The sequence below is a fragment of the Prenolepis imparis genome, unplaced genomic scaffold (genome assembly GCF_030444845.1).
Source record: "Prenolepis imparis isolate NDT839.2.m4 unplaced genomic scaffold, iyPreImpa1.0 SCAF_36, whole genome shotgun sequence".
In the NCBI taxonomy this organism is placed as follows: Eukaryota; Metazoa; Arthropoda; class Insecta; order Hymenoptera; family Formicidae; genus Prenolepis; species Prenolepis imparis.
In genome coordinates, this window is record NW_028141194.1 from 238,271 (window position 1) to 256,761 (window position 18,491).

Here is an 18,491-nt window from a genome sequence, read left to right on the forward strand (position 1 = left end):
TTAATAAAAGAATTATTTATTATTATTATTTATTTTAATTGGACAGTATAATCTTTTGAATATGTACATATATTAATAACTCTTTCCTCTCTCTTTATATGTAATAATAATATCCTTATATATGTATAGAGTGCAGCAAAAATAACTATAAATTATGATAATTATAATTTTCTCTATGATAAATATAATTATAATACTATTTTCTTATCTCAATGTTTGACAACTACTCGATCGTATATCATTATTTTCTCATAATTATGTAATCTCTCTAAGCATATTGTATATGTTAATATTTTGCTTGACAATAATTACATTCGTGCACTATGCTTAAACGCAATATAAAAGAATACTTATTTCAGATACCAACCATGATCGAGTCAGCACAATTTTTCTAAAATCATATCTGATTCATACCTTAATTTTTTTTAATTGTTACATTTTATTGTCCTTTTTTACTAATTGATTTCTAATACGTTACATTATATCACTATTATAGACTCTAAACACATCTCGTAACAATATTTCAATAATGCAAAGTTTGAAAAATAAAATAGAAAAATATTAAAATATATTAAGAAAATATGAATATAATTCACATAGCTTATTTTCTAATCGAGCAGAAGAAAGAATATAGAGTTTATTTGCAAAAAATATTTATTTAAAAGTATAAGAAAAATATTTTTTATAAAAAAAGTTAAATAAAGTATAAAATTAAAATGTTTGTTATAAAGTGTGGAATTAATCTATTATTCGCACATCAGTTTTATTATTATTGTATTATATATATATATATATATATATGTATATATAATTGAATTATATGTAACATAATGTGTATATAATTCTTTAAGGCAATTATTTACAATAGAATATATTTTGCTGATGATTTTCACTTTCATGTTCCTTAGAAAAATGAGAATACCGATTTGTTTTACATTTATCTTGTTTTATCTCACATATGTCACACAGATAAATCTCAAGAGCTTAATTAAATTTAATATTAAACCTATAAATTAATGTATTTTCCTCTTTAAGTTGATTCTGAATCAACTGAATCAATATAAATCAAGAAGTTATTTTTCAAACGCTATTATCACTCGCATCACGTATCATTACGCACATAGCATGTTTTACATAAAAAAAAAGCAAACTCGTTCTCAATGTAACTTGTTTTTTATATAACTGATGTTAATTGAACGTAAAATATACAGTGTCGGGACCAAAAAAGTAGAAAAAAATTTATCTCGAAAAATATGTTTTATAAAAAAAATTAGTATTTCAGATAAAAATTGTAGGGTTTAAAAATATCTATTTATTGATCTTATCACTTTGGGGAGCGTTGCCAAGGTCAAAGCAAGATGATCTTGAAGTTTTTAAATGCAATTACTACATTTGTTTTATCATATAAATCAGTTTCTGGCAATATAAAGCAATAAAAGTTATAAGGATAGCATGATCAAAAAGTGAATAGTTTACTATTTTGTATTTTAATTTGACATACTCTTACATAAACTTTGAAATATCTCATAAAATATTCATTTTCCGATTATTTATCTCAACACTTTTATGCACCAAATAATGAGAGGAATCAATTGGTCCAAAGAAAACACAATTGTTTTGAATAAAAAGTATGTAATTTGCAACTAGCAGCTTTAAAACTTATATTTTTCGAGATATTCTGGGGTCTCGACATTTTTGAAACCCCCTGTATATATGCGAATATTATATATACATATACATATACATATTTATATATACGTATATATATATATATATATATATATATTTATATATTTATATACACGTATACAGATTTTCAGTGGCAATGGATATGCAAATATTATGTGAATATTTATTGGATACCCTTGGTAAATTTTCAGTGGACATGAATATATGGATGTCCTATGGATATGTCTGCTGGTTATTCAAGAGATATAGACATTTTAGACATCTATTAGATATCTATTGGTTATCCATAGTAGATATATGGACATTATATGGATATACAGATATTCAGTATATATCGATTAAATATTTAGCTTTCTATAGGTATCTTTATCACGTAATTTGAACACAATTTCAATATTATCTTTTCATATATGTATCTTTCAAGGGGAATAATTTTAAATATATGTATATGTTATGTATGCACATATAGATGTACATATGCATGTATATATATGGTATGTAAAAAAATATATATATACACTCATCAACAAAATTAACGCATATGTATTTTAAGTCAAAATTTCGCATAATTTCAAATAAGCATAACTCCGCAAAAAATAATCGTATTTGAAAATTTGTTTTCACTGTCAAGCTTGAAGTCTCTACTTTAAAAAGCATTCGTCAGATTTTTAATTTATTCTTCCCCCCGTACGCCACTGCTTTAAAAGTAAGGACGTGTTTTGTCTCTAAAAAATTGCGTATTTTGACGCACTCCACGGGATGAAATAAATTTTTTTCGCAATTCTTATCATAATTATCGTAAAATGTCGACTTTTTACTATAAATTAAAAAAAACAAGGTTTGTATGATTTTTTTTCACGGAGTTATTACATATCAAAGTTACCCCTACATTTTTTCCATTTTAAATCATTGAAACCCCCTTAAAAATGTAGCCTCTCAAAATAATCAAACACGTATCTCGCGGTTTTTCATAATTTTGAGTCGTTTTCAAAATAAAAAGGGTAAACGGGTGGTCTGATACATCCTGTATATACATATGGGTATGATATAGTATATACCTACATTACATGTAACTTTCTATAAGTTTCTACAATACATGCAATACAATTTGCTTTTTTTCCCACTTAATATAATCGAGAAAATAGAAAATATTTTTAAAATAACCAGTTCACGAATATATCGCCTTTGGATATTTTTTTAAATAACTAGCACATGAATATATCGTCTTTGGTATAAAATATCTTATTTTAAAAACCAGAACGCACATGTGTGCAAATCGCTTCTGGGAAGAGATACTTTTTAAAAAGCAAACAGCACACAAATATACCATACCTATAGCATAAAATATTATTTTTTAATACCAGAATGCACATGCAAATTGTTTTTGAGAAAAGATATTTTTAAAAGCAAGCAGCTCACGAATATATCGCTTCTGGATTTCTATATCAACACACGAGTATATCGTCTCTTGATTATTTTATGTAACCAGCACAGGAATAAAACTTCACAATTTCACAAAATCTTTTACAACACGTTCTAACGCATTATAATAGCGCTGTTTGTTACGTACTGCTGTACGTGTTAGAGCACCGCGCGAGCATATGTGTGCGCAATATATCAATCACTGCATACGTGCGCGTGTATATGCTCCAGATAGCACACAATATTCTATGAATATTCTAATATAGTGCGAATGTTCTTAATTTTGGAATATTCGAATAGAATATTATATGAATATACGTAGAATGTTACAATCGGAAATCGTATAGTGCGAATGTTCTTAATTTTGTAATATTTGAATAGATTATATGAACATACGTAGAATGTTACAATCGGAAATCGTATATTTATAATAGAGAAGAACATTCTTAGAATATTCGTTGAGTTTATTTATTGCACATTTTAAGTGCACATGCGCAGTTTTGTTGTCGTGTGTCTTCGCCGTGCCTTTTCGTACACGCGTCGCGTGTGTGATAACATATTTTAATCAGAGGTAATTATCCTCTTTCTTTTATTAATTCTATTCTATCAAATATATTAAATAAAGTTTATTTTTCTATATATTTTTAGTAATATTTTTCACGTACTTATATATAACAGTTCATCAGGATAAAACACTTTAAAAATTTTAAGGTTACGCTTGAAGAAAGTCGCACAAGATAACATACATATTTATATAAGGTGGAAAAACTACACCAGTACTGGCAAAGAAAATAGAAAAAGAAGAGGAACGTGAGACATTTTTACGGTAAGAATTATTACAAGTAAATTTCTATTATTAAATAATTACAAGCATATTTTTTAAATTTGAACCTTTTATACTTTTTTGTCTAGCTGTTGAGAAAATATAAAATAAGTGGAAGAATAATATTGCTAGCAATAATAATACTGCTAGCTATAACTTATAATAATTAGTTTAATAATAAATAGTTTAATTAAAATAGTTGTAAAATAGAATAAAAATGAAACGTACATATTCTAAAGCTTCTTTGTATAGAAAAATAAAAAGAGAAACAGCTGCATGTTTAGATTTATCACAAGATTGTTCCTTTAATAATGATAATTTATTACTAACATCTAATATTAATAATAAAACTTCTGTGCTTAATGCAAACACAAAAAATGTAGAAGACTTAGAATATATTGATGATAATGATGAATCCAAGCAGGATGAATCACATTCTTTCCTTAATTCAGATTATAATTTATATGATTCGAGTAGCCAATCTTTTGATAATTCTGACATTAACTATAATGACTCAATATATTTGAAACACATTGCAAAAGACAATATCCAAGATACTTTTATTAACAGACTGCGATCATGGGCAGTATCCTATAAAATTCCACATAACGCTTTAAGAAGTCTATTAAAATTATTACAATCAATACCAAATATTAATTTGCCTCAGGATCCTAGAACATTACTTTGTACTCCTCGACACATATTTTCCAAATCTGTAGCACCAGGAACTTATTCACATATTGGGATTAAAAATGCAGTTGAAAAACTTATTAATTTCTTAGATAACAAACCAGAAAAAATTAATTTATTAATTAATATTGATGGTTTGCCTCTGAGTAAAAGTTCCAACAGTCAAATATATCCTATTTTATGTTCATTAGCTGAGTATCCTCAATATGTATCTGTAATTGGAATATATCACGGTTATGAGAAACCTAATAATGCTAATGACTTTTTATCAGATTTTGTAGTAGAAGCTACAGAACTATCAGAACAAGGTTTTACATATAATAATTATAATATACCATTTTTAATCAAAGCATTTATTTGTGATGCTCCTGCAAAATCATTTATTACTCATTGCAAAGGCCATACTGGCTTCTTTTCATGTACTAAATGTATGCAGAAAGGAAAATATGTAAAAACAAGAGTTTCTTACCCTAAAATTAATTCTAAGAAAAGAACAGATGAAAATTTTCGTAGGAGAGCCCAACCTGAACATCATTTAGGAAAATCAATTTTAGAAAATATACCATTTGTTAATATGATGAATAGTTTTCCTCTCGAATATATGCACTTAATATGTCTTGGTGTAGTAAAAAAGATTTTGAATATATGGCTTTTTGGACCTGCTGCACATAAATTATCAAAAGCAAACATAGAAGAAATTTCAAATTATCTTATTCTTATAAGATCTTGTCTTCCATCAGATTTTGTAAGAAAAACACGTTCTTTAAATGAATTTAAACGTTGGAAAGCAACCGAACTTAGATTTTTTTTATTATATTGTGGTGCAGTTATTTTAAAAAATATTTTGCCATTTGATAAATACTTACATTTTATAACCTTACATGTTGCTATTAGAATTCTAATGAGTGTTGAACTCTACACAAAATATCTAGATTATGCACAATCACTATTACAATATTTTATAAAACAATTTATAGTTATCTACGGAGAAGAGTATATTTCACACAATGTGCATGGCTTAAGTCATGTTGTTGATGATAGTAAGATTTTTGGAAATTTAGATTGTTACAGTGCATTCCCTTTTGAAAATTACTTACAATATTTAAAAAAATTAGTTAGAAAACCTGATGCTCCATTGGTGCAAATTATAAATCGTATACAAGAATCACAAAATATATTTGTAACTAAACCACAAGAAAAAATACAACTGCAAGTAGAACAAGAACATTGTACAGGTCCTTTGCTAGCAGGAAATTTTTCTACTCAATATAAAAAGCTCACCATAAATAATATTTCACTTAGTATACGTTTTGGAGATAACTGTTGTTATCTAAAAGATAAAAGTATTGTATTAATAGAAAATTTTGTTCAACAAGACAATAACTACTATGCAATTGGAAGAAATTTATTAATAAAACAGATTTTATTGATGAACCATTTAAATCTTCAATTTTGGATATATATTTAGTATACAACCTTAGTGAATTATTAATGTGGTTAGTGAAAGATATTTTGCATAAATTTGTGATACTTCCATATAATGATGTTCATGTTGTGTTACCTCTTATTCATACATTTTCTTTATAATCTCTGTGTATTCTATGTGTACTATGTTAACTAAGTATAATTTAAATATTATTGTTTAATAAATTATATGTATATTGCGTTTAAAACTTTATGTATATAATATGTGTATATACTATGTATATATTTGTAGATTAAGATAACAGCGTGTAGAATAAAATCACAATGGAGTGGACTATAGTACATTTCATTGATGAAGCTATGGTCGAAACCGTACCAAAAGTATGGTTGCATGATAAACTATGTTATTGGCCGCCATATACTAGCAAAAGATTAAATAATGCTATTACTATGTGTGAGAAGCCAGTATTTGCTACTTGGAATTTATTTAAAATTAGACAATTGGGAAATGGACGTACTTATGGTAAGTTATGAATTATATATGAGAAATAAACTTTGTTTATTCTTATTTACATTTAATTATGTATACTATGTATTATGATATATTATATTATTTATTACAGATAATTTGTCAAAAGCAAAAGCAAAGGCTTCTAAAGCAGAAGATACGTCAGATCTAGCATCCGATCATGATGGCAAAAGAATCAAAAAGAAAAAGAAAAATCTGTATAGTAGTACAGATGAGACACAAAGCGCATTTTCTACTGAAAGTTCATCTGATAATGAAGTAGCAGCTCCCATAAAATTTCCTACTATACCTAATCATACAGGTATTTTTTCTTTTATCTATTTTTTGGAAAATATACATCAGAAATATTTTGTAATAATTAAATAATTCTTGAATAATATAATATATACTATAATTTTATATTTTAGAAATAAAAGCTAACATTAATAAAAATGCAGAACCATCAACATCTAAAAGTAATGTTATAGAAACTAGTACGTGCACAGATTCGGAACCATTAATATCTAAAAATAAACAATCAATTATTACTAAAGATATAGAAAATATAATAGAACCAAACAAATCTAATAATATTAAAAATAAATTATTGCCTGAAGGTACTATAAGTAAAACAGTTCATTGTAATGAGCGAGATACAACTTCTAATAATGATCAAAATGATAATAGAGGTAAATTATTTTTAATTATTAACACTGAATGCTAATTATTGTAAAAAAAATTAACAAATATTTTCTACGATTTTATATGTGTAATTATTGTGTTATTAAATATTCTAGATATTGAATTTAAAAAGCAAATTCTGCGTCAGTTGCAAATTATTAATTGCAAACAAACTCAAATGTGGGAAGATATACAAACTATTATGTCTAAAATTGTCATGCAAGCAGATGATAAGATATTAACAAAAAATGATAAGGAAAGTATCTTTAATAAATTTACTTTTCCTCTGAAAAATATAAGCGAACTGGATGCAGTAGAAGAGTTCTTAAGTGACGAAAATAATTATGGTTTGCTTGTAAGTAATGAAATAAATAATATACTGTAGAATAGAATAATTAAATCTTTTTTATTTTTTATATTTAATACAATATTTCACAAAATTTTGTTCTCTAATGCAAAACTTAGCCTTCAAACATATTACGTCCAATTTTTTATAAAATAAAAAATAAATATAAAAAATTTTTAGCAATTTTCACTTTATTCTTTATTTATACAGACTTCAAAAACAGAGTTTTTAACACTTCTAATATACTGTCTGAAAACATAATATTTTATCTTTAAAATATGTTTGTTAATCTTTATAATGCAATTTTTTTAGGATTGTATAGACACGAACGACGATGTAATTATTATTGATCTATAGAAAAATTGTTACAATAAGTTAGATTTTCAATATTTATTTATATATTTATCACTACTTTTTAATACAAGAGAATTAAAGGCAAAGAAATATATATGTTCAATTTTACAATAAAAAGTTGCTAAAAATATAATTTTTCTCATATCATCAATTTTTTTCAAAAATTTGGATATTTGTAAGCCGCAAAACTGAAGGCCGGGCCAAATACAAATTTAGCAAGAATCTATGTGAAATAATATATGTTAGAGATAAAATTATAGTTTTACAGTATGATTTAAACAATATTTCTTTTATCTTTATTATAACATATAATTTTACGTTTATAGGTACAGGAGTTAACAAAAATTGGTGGATCTACTTATAAGCATGCAATAAAAAGGATAATGTTTAAATTATTTTCCAATGAAGTAGCAGAAGGTTACAGTTGGATTGGATTTAAAGGAAAAAATAAATTTTGTCTCCTACGTATTTCAGCTGCTATAATAAGTGAGTATTATACATACACACACTCACGCGCGCACACGCGCGTATACAGTGATCCACGATAATTGAGTTCTTTTTAAGTATAGAAATGCAAATTTTTCTGACGCATCAATTGGCTATCGAATAGACTCTAGAAATTCTGTATATCTACTATTGGCTATTGAAATAACATTTGTACATTCAAAAAAAACTGAATTAATGCGGGTTAGTGTACAAAGTATAAATAATTAATATAATATTTTATAGTGGCAGTGCAAAAAACACATAGCACAAGCACGCTGTGTGACATCGAAGCAGTCATTAAAGCATGGCTTGTAAAAGCAAAATTCAGAAATACTAAAAAGACGACATAATCAAATTCAATTATTAATAAGCTATAATAATGTTTATGTTAAGGATGGCATACGAAACAAAACTTAGAGTTGAAAAGTACAAAAAGAAATTAATTTTGCTTTAGGAAACGAAATTCAAAAGTAAAACTATATCTAAAACTCACAGAAACAAAATTCATTGATTGGAATTGCAGTAAATCAAAACTCAGTGCTAAAATAAAATAAAATAGATCGAAAAAGTACTGTGGAGATGAGATGAAATATTTTCTTTCAATTTTGCCTATTTTGATCGTTCTACAACAAAATTAATTTTTTTACTGATATATTTAATTTAATGCTGGATGCAATATTATATTATTTCAAATATAAATTTGACCTTCAGCTGATGTAAAATTTTTATTTTTTATTCAAATGTGAAAATCTCAGCGAAAAATCATTGTATCAAGATGATTAAAAAAGCATTTTGTTATAGCCCGAACTATAACCAGTAGTTATTAGAAATTAGAATTTACTGAATATCTTTATAGAATACTGTAAAGCATTTTTGCTTATAAAAGAGCGCTCTCGACAAACGCTCGTCGCGTGAAAACGCTAACGCAGCGAGACACGCGCGAAGCACCGGAAACCGCGAGATGCAAGCGAAGACCTGCGACTTCAACCTGCTTCGCTTGCAGTTAGAATAAAAACGCGTGAGTATTGTTAACCAATCAGAGACCTGTTTCCAAGGGCCTCTCCCGAAAGAAATCCAAGAAACAAAGAGGATATAGGACGGAGAGCCCGCCCGCGAAGGCAGTCTCGAATACAATTCCTAAACATCAAGACGTGGTCGCTAATAAGAAACCAGAACATCAGAACGAGACTCACTAACAACGACCTGAATTATTGAGAGGAATACGAATATACGCTCATCGAATGTTACGCGAATATATATTTAAAGAAAGGACGAGAAATAAAGCGAAACCATATTCAATCCGAAATAAAAGTGTATTTTAAGAGAAAGAAAAGAGTACAACACTCCTAACTTCCTACGAAGTCCTGCACGACCCGAGGATCCTCATCCTTAATTCGGCGCAACCCCAGTGCCTTGTTCGAGGCACACAACAAAATTGGTGGCAGCGGTGGGATTGCGCCGACGGACCGCCAGGACCAGCAGGAACCTGAAGACCTGAAAACAATACAAAAGTATTAGAAAAATCAGGCACGTCGAAATAATCGACGGACAACACAGAAAGCAGCATACTAAAAAATAAGACCCGCAATACACACATACACAACGTGTGGAAGCAGGCACGTCAGTTAGAAAAACAGCTGACGGAAATAAGCAGAAGTCACAGTGCAGTGAAAATGAAGGACGGACAACGCAAGCAGTACGAGGAGCGATAAGCAAGCAGCTGAGAACCGAGTAGGATCGCCAACGTCCCAAGGACAACGCCGACCTGCGACAATCTCACGGACAACGCATCATCACCGAGCGACGACCTGCCGTATCAATCACGAGCACCGAGCCGCCAGCCGTTATCAGCCCACGAGCGATCGAGTTGCAGCAGCAGCAGCCAAGCCGTACCGAGCGATAAAGAGCGTAACGATGCGAACCGTAATACTGTAAGTCCGATCCTTATAATATTTCTGCGTGAATGTCGGAAGGGAACAAGACATCCCCGAAACCGATAGCGAACAAATCTTGGCTACATAGCGACTCAGCCAAACGAGCGATTCAAGCGTTACCCTTAACTGTAGAAAGACTCGAGCGAGTTCGTAGAAAATTAGAGAACGAATATTCAAGCGAAAGCGAAGACGAATTACCCGCGAACGTCATTGTTAAACGCGAGTTCCCCTTCGATAGTTTTGACGAAAGTATACTAAAGACGCGAACAGACGGTAATAACGAAAATATAAAAGAAATTAAAATACGCGCAAGCAAAACCCCTAGCAACGCGTCACAGAAAAGCGGATGGTCAACTACGTACGATAGTAGCGATTTTGACTCTAACGAAGATAACATGTCGGTAATGCACACCCCACCAAATGGTGCAGCGGACGTATCCGTGGGTGCTGTGGACCGCGAAATTGGTCGCCTACGCGAAACTATAGAGCGCGGAAACGTACATCGCGTAGAAGTCGACGTACACAGGACACCCGCCGAACATAGGACACCCGTCGAAAACAACGCGAATGAGGAAAATCCTATGATGCGCGACGTATTGCAAGGCCTACGAGATTTACAAATCGAAATGCGGACAGAAATAAATAAAATGTACGATTGGAGGTCACGCGGAGAGAGATCAGACGAGAGTCGTCAAAGCTCCCGCGAACGCGCACGCAAACGGGATGCAAATAGGCACCGCGATAATCGACATCTCCGTGAACACACCCGTAATCAAGATGCGGAAGAGAGATGCGACAGTCGGCAAGATCTACGCGAACTCACTCCCGAGCGAGACAGAAATAATCAACGTGATCACCGCGACTACCCTCGCAATCGAGACGCAGGAGATCGACGGAATCTACGCGAACACACACGCGAACAGGGAGCGGATAGGCGCTTAGACAATAGGCAGATTAGATCCCGCGAACGCGCTTATGATCGAGATTCGGACGAAGAGCACGAGCCTCGTATGGCTTACGGACGAACCGAGCGTGACATCCGAAATCGGCGGAATGCCTCACAACGGTACATGTCACTAAAGGAGGCGCGAATAATGATACCGGAGTTCGACGGCACAACGCGAACCCGATTACAAGAATTTCTAAACTCCTGTACGTACGCAATTAAAAATATTCACCCTGATGACGAGGAAGCGTTAATTCAAGGAATATTATTTACTAAATTACGGGGAAAAGCCATGCAAGATTTCGAGACACGAGACATTCAAACGTTCGAAGAATTGAAAGACCAACTAGAAAATTCTTATCAAAGTAAGCGGAGTACAGCGCATTTACAAATCGAGTTCAATTCGCTCAAGCAAAACTTTAACGAACCGGCACAGAGTTTCGGACAACGCGTCGACAAACTTGCCAGGAAATTATATAGCTCAATGATTGAGGGAGAAAAGCGTTCGAGCACCTATAAGCGTGCTATTTTAGAAACCATACAAAGCCAAGCATTACTAAATTTCCAATTCGGGTTACGTAACGAATTGAAAATACTCGTGCGATCACAACGATACACAACACTCCAAGAAGCGATAACGGGCGCAACCGCAGAAGAAAAGTTAATAGGATCTAACGCATCGCGAATGACAAATGCATCACAAAGCAAAACTGGGCAACAACCGCGACAAGGTCAACATAAAACCACGCAATGTTATAAATGCGGAAAATCGGGACATTACGGACGCGATTGCCGCAGCAGTAAATACGCGCTCCCAAAACCGGACAAGCCCCCTCGCGCAAATACCGTAGAGAAATTCTGCAATTATTGCAAAAAACGCGGACATAATCGCGACGAGTGTTGGACTTTAAATGGAAGGCCGAAAACAAATACACCGGACCGCGATAAGGGAACCGATAATAAAAAATCGCGAAGCATAAATAAAATTGAGAACAGTAAGAAACCGAAATCGCGAAAAAGAGATACCGACTCCGAGTATAGCAGTGACGAGGAAGAACGGCAAGAAGAAAATAATAAAAAGACACGCGCGATAGAATATCAGGTGACTCACGTGCGACAGACGCCTCGTGGAGCAGCGAGCCTGAATTTAATAACTCTACCTATACGCGAAGTAAAGAACGGCAAGATTAACATGCTCTACGATTCTGGAGCTACTGTCTCTTTAATAAAAGTTAAACACCTGAAAGGTGAAACCGAGATATACAACGACAAAATTACTTTGATCGGCATAACCGGGCATAAAGCGCGAACAATAGGAAAATTCTACGCGACTATCGATCTAGGCAGCCGAAAAATCAAACACGCGATTTATGTCGTAAAGGACGACTTCCCAATGGAATACGAAGGGATCATAGGAATCGATTTTCTACAAAAGCAACAAGTCACGTGCGATTACAAAAAACAGGAGATTCAAATAGGAAACGCCGTATTAAAATTACGACCGTACAATAAAATTCAATTAAAACCGCGTAGCGAAACGATAATACAAGCGGCAACGAATCGTAATAAGATAGGCGTGATAAAGGCCGAAGAAACAGCACCGGGAATATATATCGGACGATGCCTGGTAGAACCAAAAAATTTTGTGTGCCCCGTCAGCATAATTAATACGACCGACGAGACCGTAGAGATTAGTACGCCGCTCGTAACCGTAGAAGACATATGTGAAGATAACGCACACAAAGTATACACGATACACACGGGCGACACTCATAACTCGTCAACGCGCGACGAACGAATCTGACAATTATTACGCACGGATCATCTAAACGTCGAAGAAAAACGCTCAGTACAACGGATATGCGAAGAATATAGCGATATATTTCATTTAAATGAAGAACCATTGACATGCACCGCGACGATAAAGCACGAGATAAACACGCGCGCCGACACCTCGCCCGTCAACGTAAGACCATACCGCCTTCCCGAGAAGCATAAAGCAGAAGTAAATAAGCAAGTGCAAGGAATGCTAAAAGACCAAATTATTAGAACAAGCATGAGTCAATGGAATGCTCCATTATTAGTAGTGCCGAAAAAAGCCGATGCGTCAGGAAAACAAAGACTCAGGGTAGTAGTAGACTTCCGGAAAGTTAACGATTTAACTATAGGCGACTCATTTCCTCTGCCTAATATTACCGATATATTGGACCAGTTAGGGAACGCCAAATATTTTACGACGCTTGATCTAGCATCAGGATATCACCAGATACCGATGGCTGAGCGCGATAAAAACAAAACCGCCTTTTCAACCCCCTATGGACACTACGAGTTCAACCGAATGCCGTTTGGATTAAAAAACGCGCCTGCGACCTTCCAACGATTAATGAATTCGGTACTAACAGGGATACAAGGGCTCAGATGTCTCGTTTATCTCGACGACATCGTAATATACGGATCCAGTTTGGAGGATCATAACAAAAGACTCGTGGAAGTACTACAGAGATTACGAAAACATAATTTAAAATTGCAACCGGAAAAGTGCGAATTTTTACGTAAAGAAGTAATATACTTAGGGCATATTATTTCCGAGAACGGCATATTACCCGATCCGTCGAAACTAGACGCGGTAAAAAATTTTCCGACGCCACAAAAAATAAAAGACATACAATCGTTTATCGGACTAGCGGGCTACTATCGCAAATTCATTGAAGATTTCTCGCGAATCGCGAAACCGTTAACAAAACTAACAAAAAAGACGGAAGTTTTTGTATGGGGAAACGAACAACAAATCGCGTTCGACACCCTAAAAGAAAAATTAATGACCGCGCCAGTGTTAAAATATCCGGACTTCATCGAAGAATTCAACGTGACCACCGATGCCTCCGACTACGCAATCGGAGCCGTGCTGTCACAGGGACCGGTAGGAAATGACCGACCTATCGCTTACGCCAGCCGAGTGTTATCTCGGGCAGAGCAAAATTATAATACGACCGAAAAAGAATTGTTAGCAATCGTATGGGCAGTTAAACATTTTCGACCATATGTCTATGGAACAAAATTTAAAATAATAACCGACCATAAACCTCTAATTTGGCTATTTAACGTCACGGACCCCGGATCAAGACTCATCCGCTGGAGATTAAAATTAGAAGAATACGATTACGAGATAATTCACAAGGCCGGACGAGCAAACGCGAACGCCGACGCGCTAAGTCGACACGTAACTCGAGATACAAGCGAGAGAAGAAAGAGAGAAATCTTCAAAGTAGAAGAAGAGGAAGAAGAGAGAGAAGAAAAACTCGCCGATAACGCAAGAGTATATACCGAAGAGGAGAAACAACAAATACTCTACGAATATCATGATGCACCCACAGGAGGACATCAGGGAATCGAACGCACAATAAAAAGAATTCGATTAAAACATAACTGGCCAGGATTAACAAGAGACGTCGAAAAATATATCTCGAAATGCGAATCCTGCCAGAAAAATAAATTATCGCGACGAGTAAAAGCACCCCTCATTATTACGGACACGCCGAGTAAACCATTCGAGAAATGCGCGTTAGATATAGTCGGACCGTTAACAATTACTAATAACGGAAATAAATATTTACTAACTTTCCAAGATAATTTAACAAAATTTAGCAAAGCGATACCGATCGCAAACCAAGAAGCTAACACGGTCGCGAAAGAATTCGCCACGAAAATAATTTTCGAATACGGAATTCCCGAAAAAATTCTAATCGACCAAGGAACAAATTTTGTAAGTGAAATATTTAAGAATACGTGCAAATTACTTAAAATCGATAAAATTCAGACAACAGCTTATCACCCCGAAAGCAACGGAGCATTAGAGCGTTCACACCGTACGTTAGCCGAATATTTAAGACACTATATAAATGCCGACCAAACAGACTGGGACGAGTGGATTCCCTACGCAATGTTTACGTATAACACGACCCCACACACGGTTACGGGGCATACACCTTTCGAATTAGTATACGGGCATCAAGCGGACCTACCGACAGCTCTAGCGAGACCGCCCAAACTAACGTATAGTTACGACGACTACTCGCAAGAATTAAAAGAAAGAATACGGGCGTCAAATCAACTCGCGAAAGAGAATATTAAAGAAGACAAAATAAAAGCCAAAGGGTACTACGATAAATCCGCGAAAGAAACAAAATTTAAGATAGGCGACAAAGTACTAGTATACGACGAGACGCTCCGACGGGGACGATCGAAAAAATTAGATGCACTATGGGCAGGACCTTACGTAATAACCGAAAAGAATTCCGACGTAAACTACACAATTAAAAAAGGAAGAAAAGCAGTGCGCATGCATACGAATAGACTAAAGCTATTTATAGAAAATTAATACTTACTTAATTATCTTCCTCGTCGGTGTCACGGTCAGCGAAACCGTAAGGAAGAGGCCGCCCTTGTTGTAAGGCCTCAAGGGTCCGCATGGCCGGAATCATAAACGCCTCTTCGGGAGGCACAGGCACCACCTCCTGCACAGTACGCACCCCAGTGGCAACGTCAACGGACACCCGAAGGGAAAACGGGGTGCCCGCGGTCCGGCGGATAGCCGCACGGGCCCGTCCTAAACGGGTGGCGGGTAGCTCCGGCCCCACCACCGGTGCACGACGCACCGCACGCCTACACCCGGAGCATAAAGGCTCCCACCACGGAGTAAAATCGCCACAAGCCACGCAGTTGAACCACAATTCAGAACTCATTATAAAAAATTTTTTTTATCAATCTTTGCGGCACCAAAGTTGTCATAAGACTAAGCGATGAGATGCAGAAGCATCTCAGGACTCAAGAGTCACATAAGAAACTAACACCTTTCTCACCTGATAAAAGTTGCGAACCAAAGCAATACCATTAAAGATAAAATAAACACTCAATATATTATTACAGGACACTCGCACTCTTAATCTGCAACGCTGCAGCATCCGCGAATCAACGCGAGAAGAATCGACCGTATAAAATAACGGAATTCAAGCATAGCCCAGGGATATACTTTGAGCAAATTGGTCAACTACACTATTCCAAGAAAACATGGAAATTAGTAGTAAAATTAGACTTAGCACCCCTAAACTACAGACAAGAACAAATAAAAAGTTATCTAAAACAAACAGAAATAATGTGCGATTCAACGATTTTGCGACTTCCTTATTATAAGAACATATGTATCAATTCAAATAATATCGCGAAACGAAAATTAAAATATTTAAATAACATAATGAATCAAATCAACACTATATACAAAAGACCTATAACCAAACGTCGAGGACTAATAGACGGAATAGGCTCAATAGCGAAAACATTATTCGGGACCATGGACGCAAATGACGAAAAACGCATAAACGAACAGCTAGAATTATTAGAAAATAATCGACAAGTAACAGAACACGCGATTAGAAACCAATTAAAATTAGTAAATGCTACTGTAGCGCATTTAGATAAATTAGAAAATATAATTGAACATAACGAGAAAATATTGCGAAAAACAATAACCGAATCTATTTCTTTAGAGGAAATACGTGACCATTTCAGGGCCATAGATACAATTCTAAGCGAATTAGTAAAGGACGCAGAAAATATAATGGAATATTTAACATATATACGAAAAGGCGAAATGCACCCTAAATTAATGCCAATTAATGACATTGTAATCCATTTAAAAGAAGCGGCAGCGCAACTGCCTGAAGGATTATATTTTCCTTTTAAAGTCCACACAGACGACTGGTCAGCGATAGAAAAAAACACCGCGATAACAGCGTACTGTGATCCGACAACAATATATACTATTTTGCGTTTCCCTTTAATTGCGCAACCGACCTATGATATTGTAAAAGTAATAAAATTCCCCACACCATCCTATAATAATGTATACAATTATATCAAAATAGATAATCAAATAATTGTTATAGATAAAGAAAAATTAACATATGCGACAATGACGGAAAGCGAATTGCGAAATTGTAATAAAATTAATACACAATATGTATGTAAACGCAATTCACCTATACACCGCGTAGATTTAGACGCACCATGCGAAATTCAAATGTATACGCAACGACAACATTATCAGAGCAAATGTAATGTAAGACACTATGTCTCGACCCACATGTTATGGATAGCATTACACCAAGAGCACACTTGGTTATACTCGACGGACGCCGAACAAACGATAACCATACAATGTGACGGTCAGCTTGAAAATAAAATAATAAGAAATACCGGCGAAATTACGCTAAACGGAAATTGTAAACTGACAACACCAGACACAATAATAGAAACAGAAGAAAAAACATACGAAACCGTTCTAGAAACCTTTCTACCTAGTATCAATATAACAATTCCAGGAGACGAAAATATAACAAGACATAACGAAGACACGCTAGAAAATATCTCACAACATCGTTTAGAATTAACAAACCTCAAAGCCAAATTAACAGATATAGATAACGACTTACAAAACAACGAACAAAACTTCTACGCAACGAAACAATTTATCTATCCGATGACATCTAGCGGAATAATAATAATATTAATTATAATAACCATTATAGTATTTTGGATAATAATACGACAAAGAAATAAAAACAAAAGACGACCATCAGTTAGGATAGTCGATGACTCTGGCATACCAAGGTCAATATTAAGAAGAAGCCAAAGTACTAGATTTTAGAAATAAGAAACGATTATAAAACTACATTGTAAACGGGAATTATAACTGTACGTAGCATTAGAAATAATCTTAACAAAAATAAGATAAGAAAGCGAAAAACTTCGTACCTCCGTTTTTCTTTTTTTTACGGGGGAGGAATGTTATAGCCCGAACTATAACCAGTAGTTATTAGAAATTAGAATTTACTGAATATCTTTATAGAATACTGTAAAGCATTTTTGCTTATAAAAGAGCGCTCTCGACAAACGCTCGTCGCGTGAAAACGCTAACGCAGCGAGACACGCGCGAAGCACCGGAAACCGCGAGATGCAAGCGAAGACCAGGGACTTCGACCTGCTTCGCTTGCAATTAGATCAAAAACGCGTGAGTATTGTTAACCAATCAGAGACCTGTTTCCAAGGGCCTCTCCCGAAAGAAATCCAAGAAACAAAGAGGAGATAGGACGGAGAGCCCGCCCGCGAAGGCAGTCTCGAATAAAACTCCT

At 34.0% G+C, this 18,491-nt stretch overlaps 1 protein-coding gene across 2 annotated transcripts; it reads left to right on the forward strand.

Moving 5' to 3' along the window:
- The first annotated feature begins 3,023 nt into the window (after positions 1–3,023).
- LOC145946988 (uncharacterized) lies at positions 3,024–16,353 on the forward strand. 2 transcript variants are annotated; one of them, XM_083056747.1, is made up of 8 exons: positions 3,024–3,682; positions 3,823–3,937; positions 6,342–6,572; positions 6,673–6,879; positions 6,986–7,246; positions 7,355–7,593; positions 8,265–8,424; positions 16,231–16,353. In XM_083056747.1, exons 3-8 carry the CDS (start codon positions 6,374–6,376, stop codon positions 16,245–16,247), a joined length of 1,083 nt encoding a protein of 360 aa, XP_082912873.1. In that variant the 5' UTR covers positions 3,024–3,682; positions 3,823–3,937; positions 6,342–6,373; the 3' UTR covers positions 16,248–16,353. The 2 variants fall into 2 exon arrangements, with proteins under 2 accessions (XP_082912873.1, XP_082912872.1); XM_083056746.1 differs by lacking the exon at positions 16,231–16,353 and adding an exon at positions 8,668–9,090.
- Positions 16,354–18,491: the final 2,138 nt, after the last annotated feature.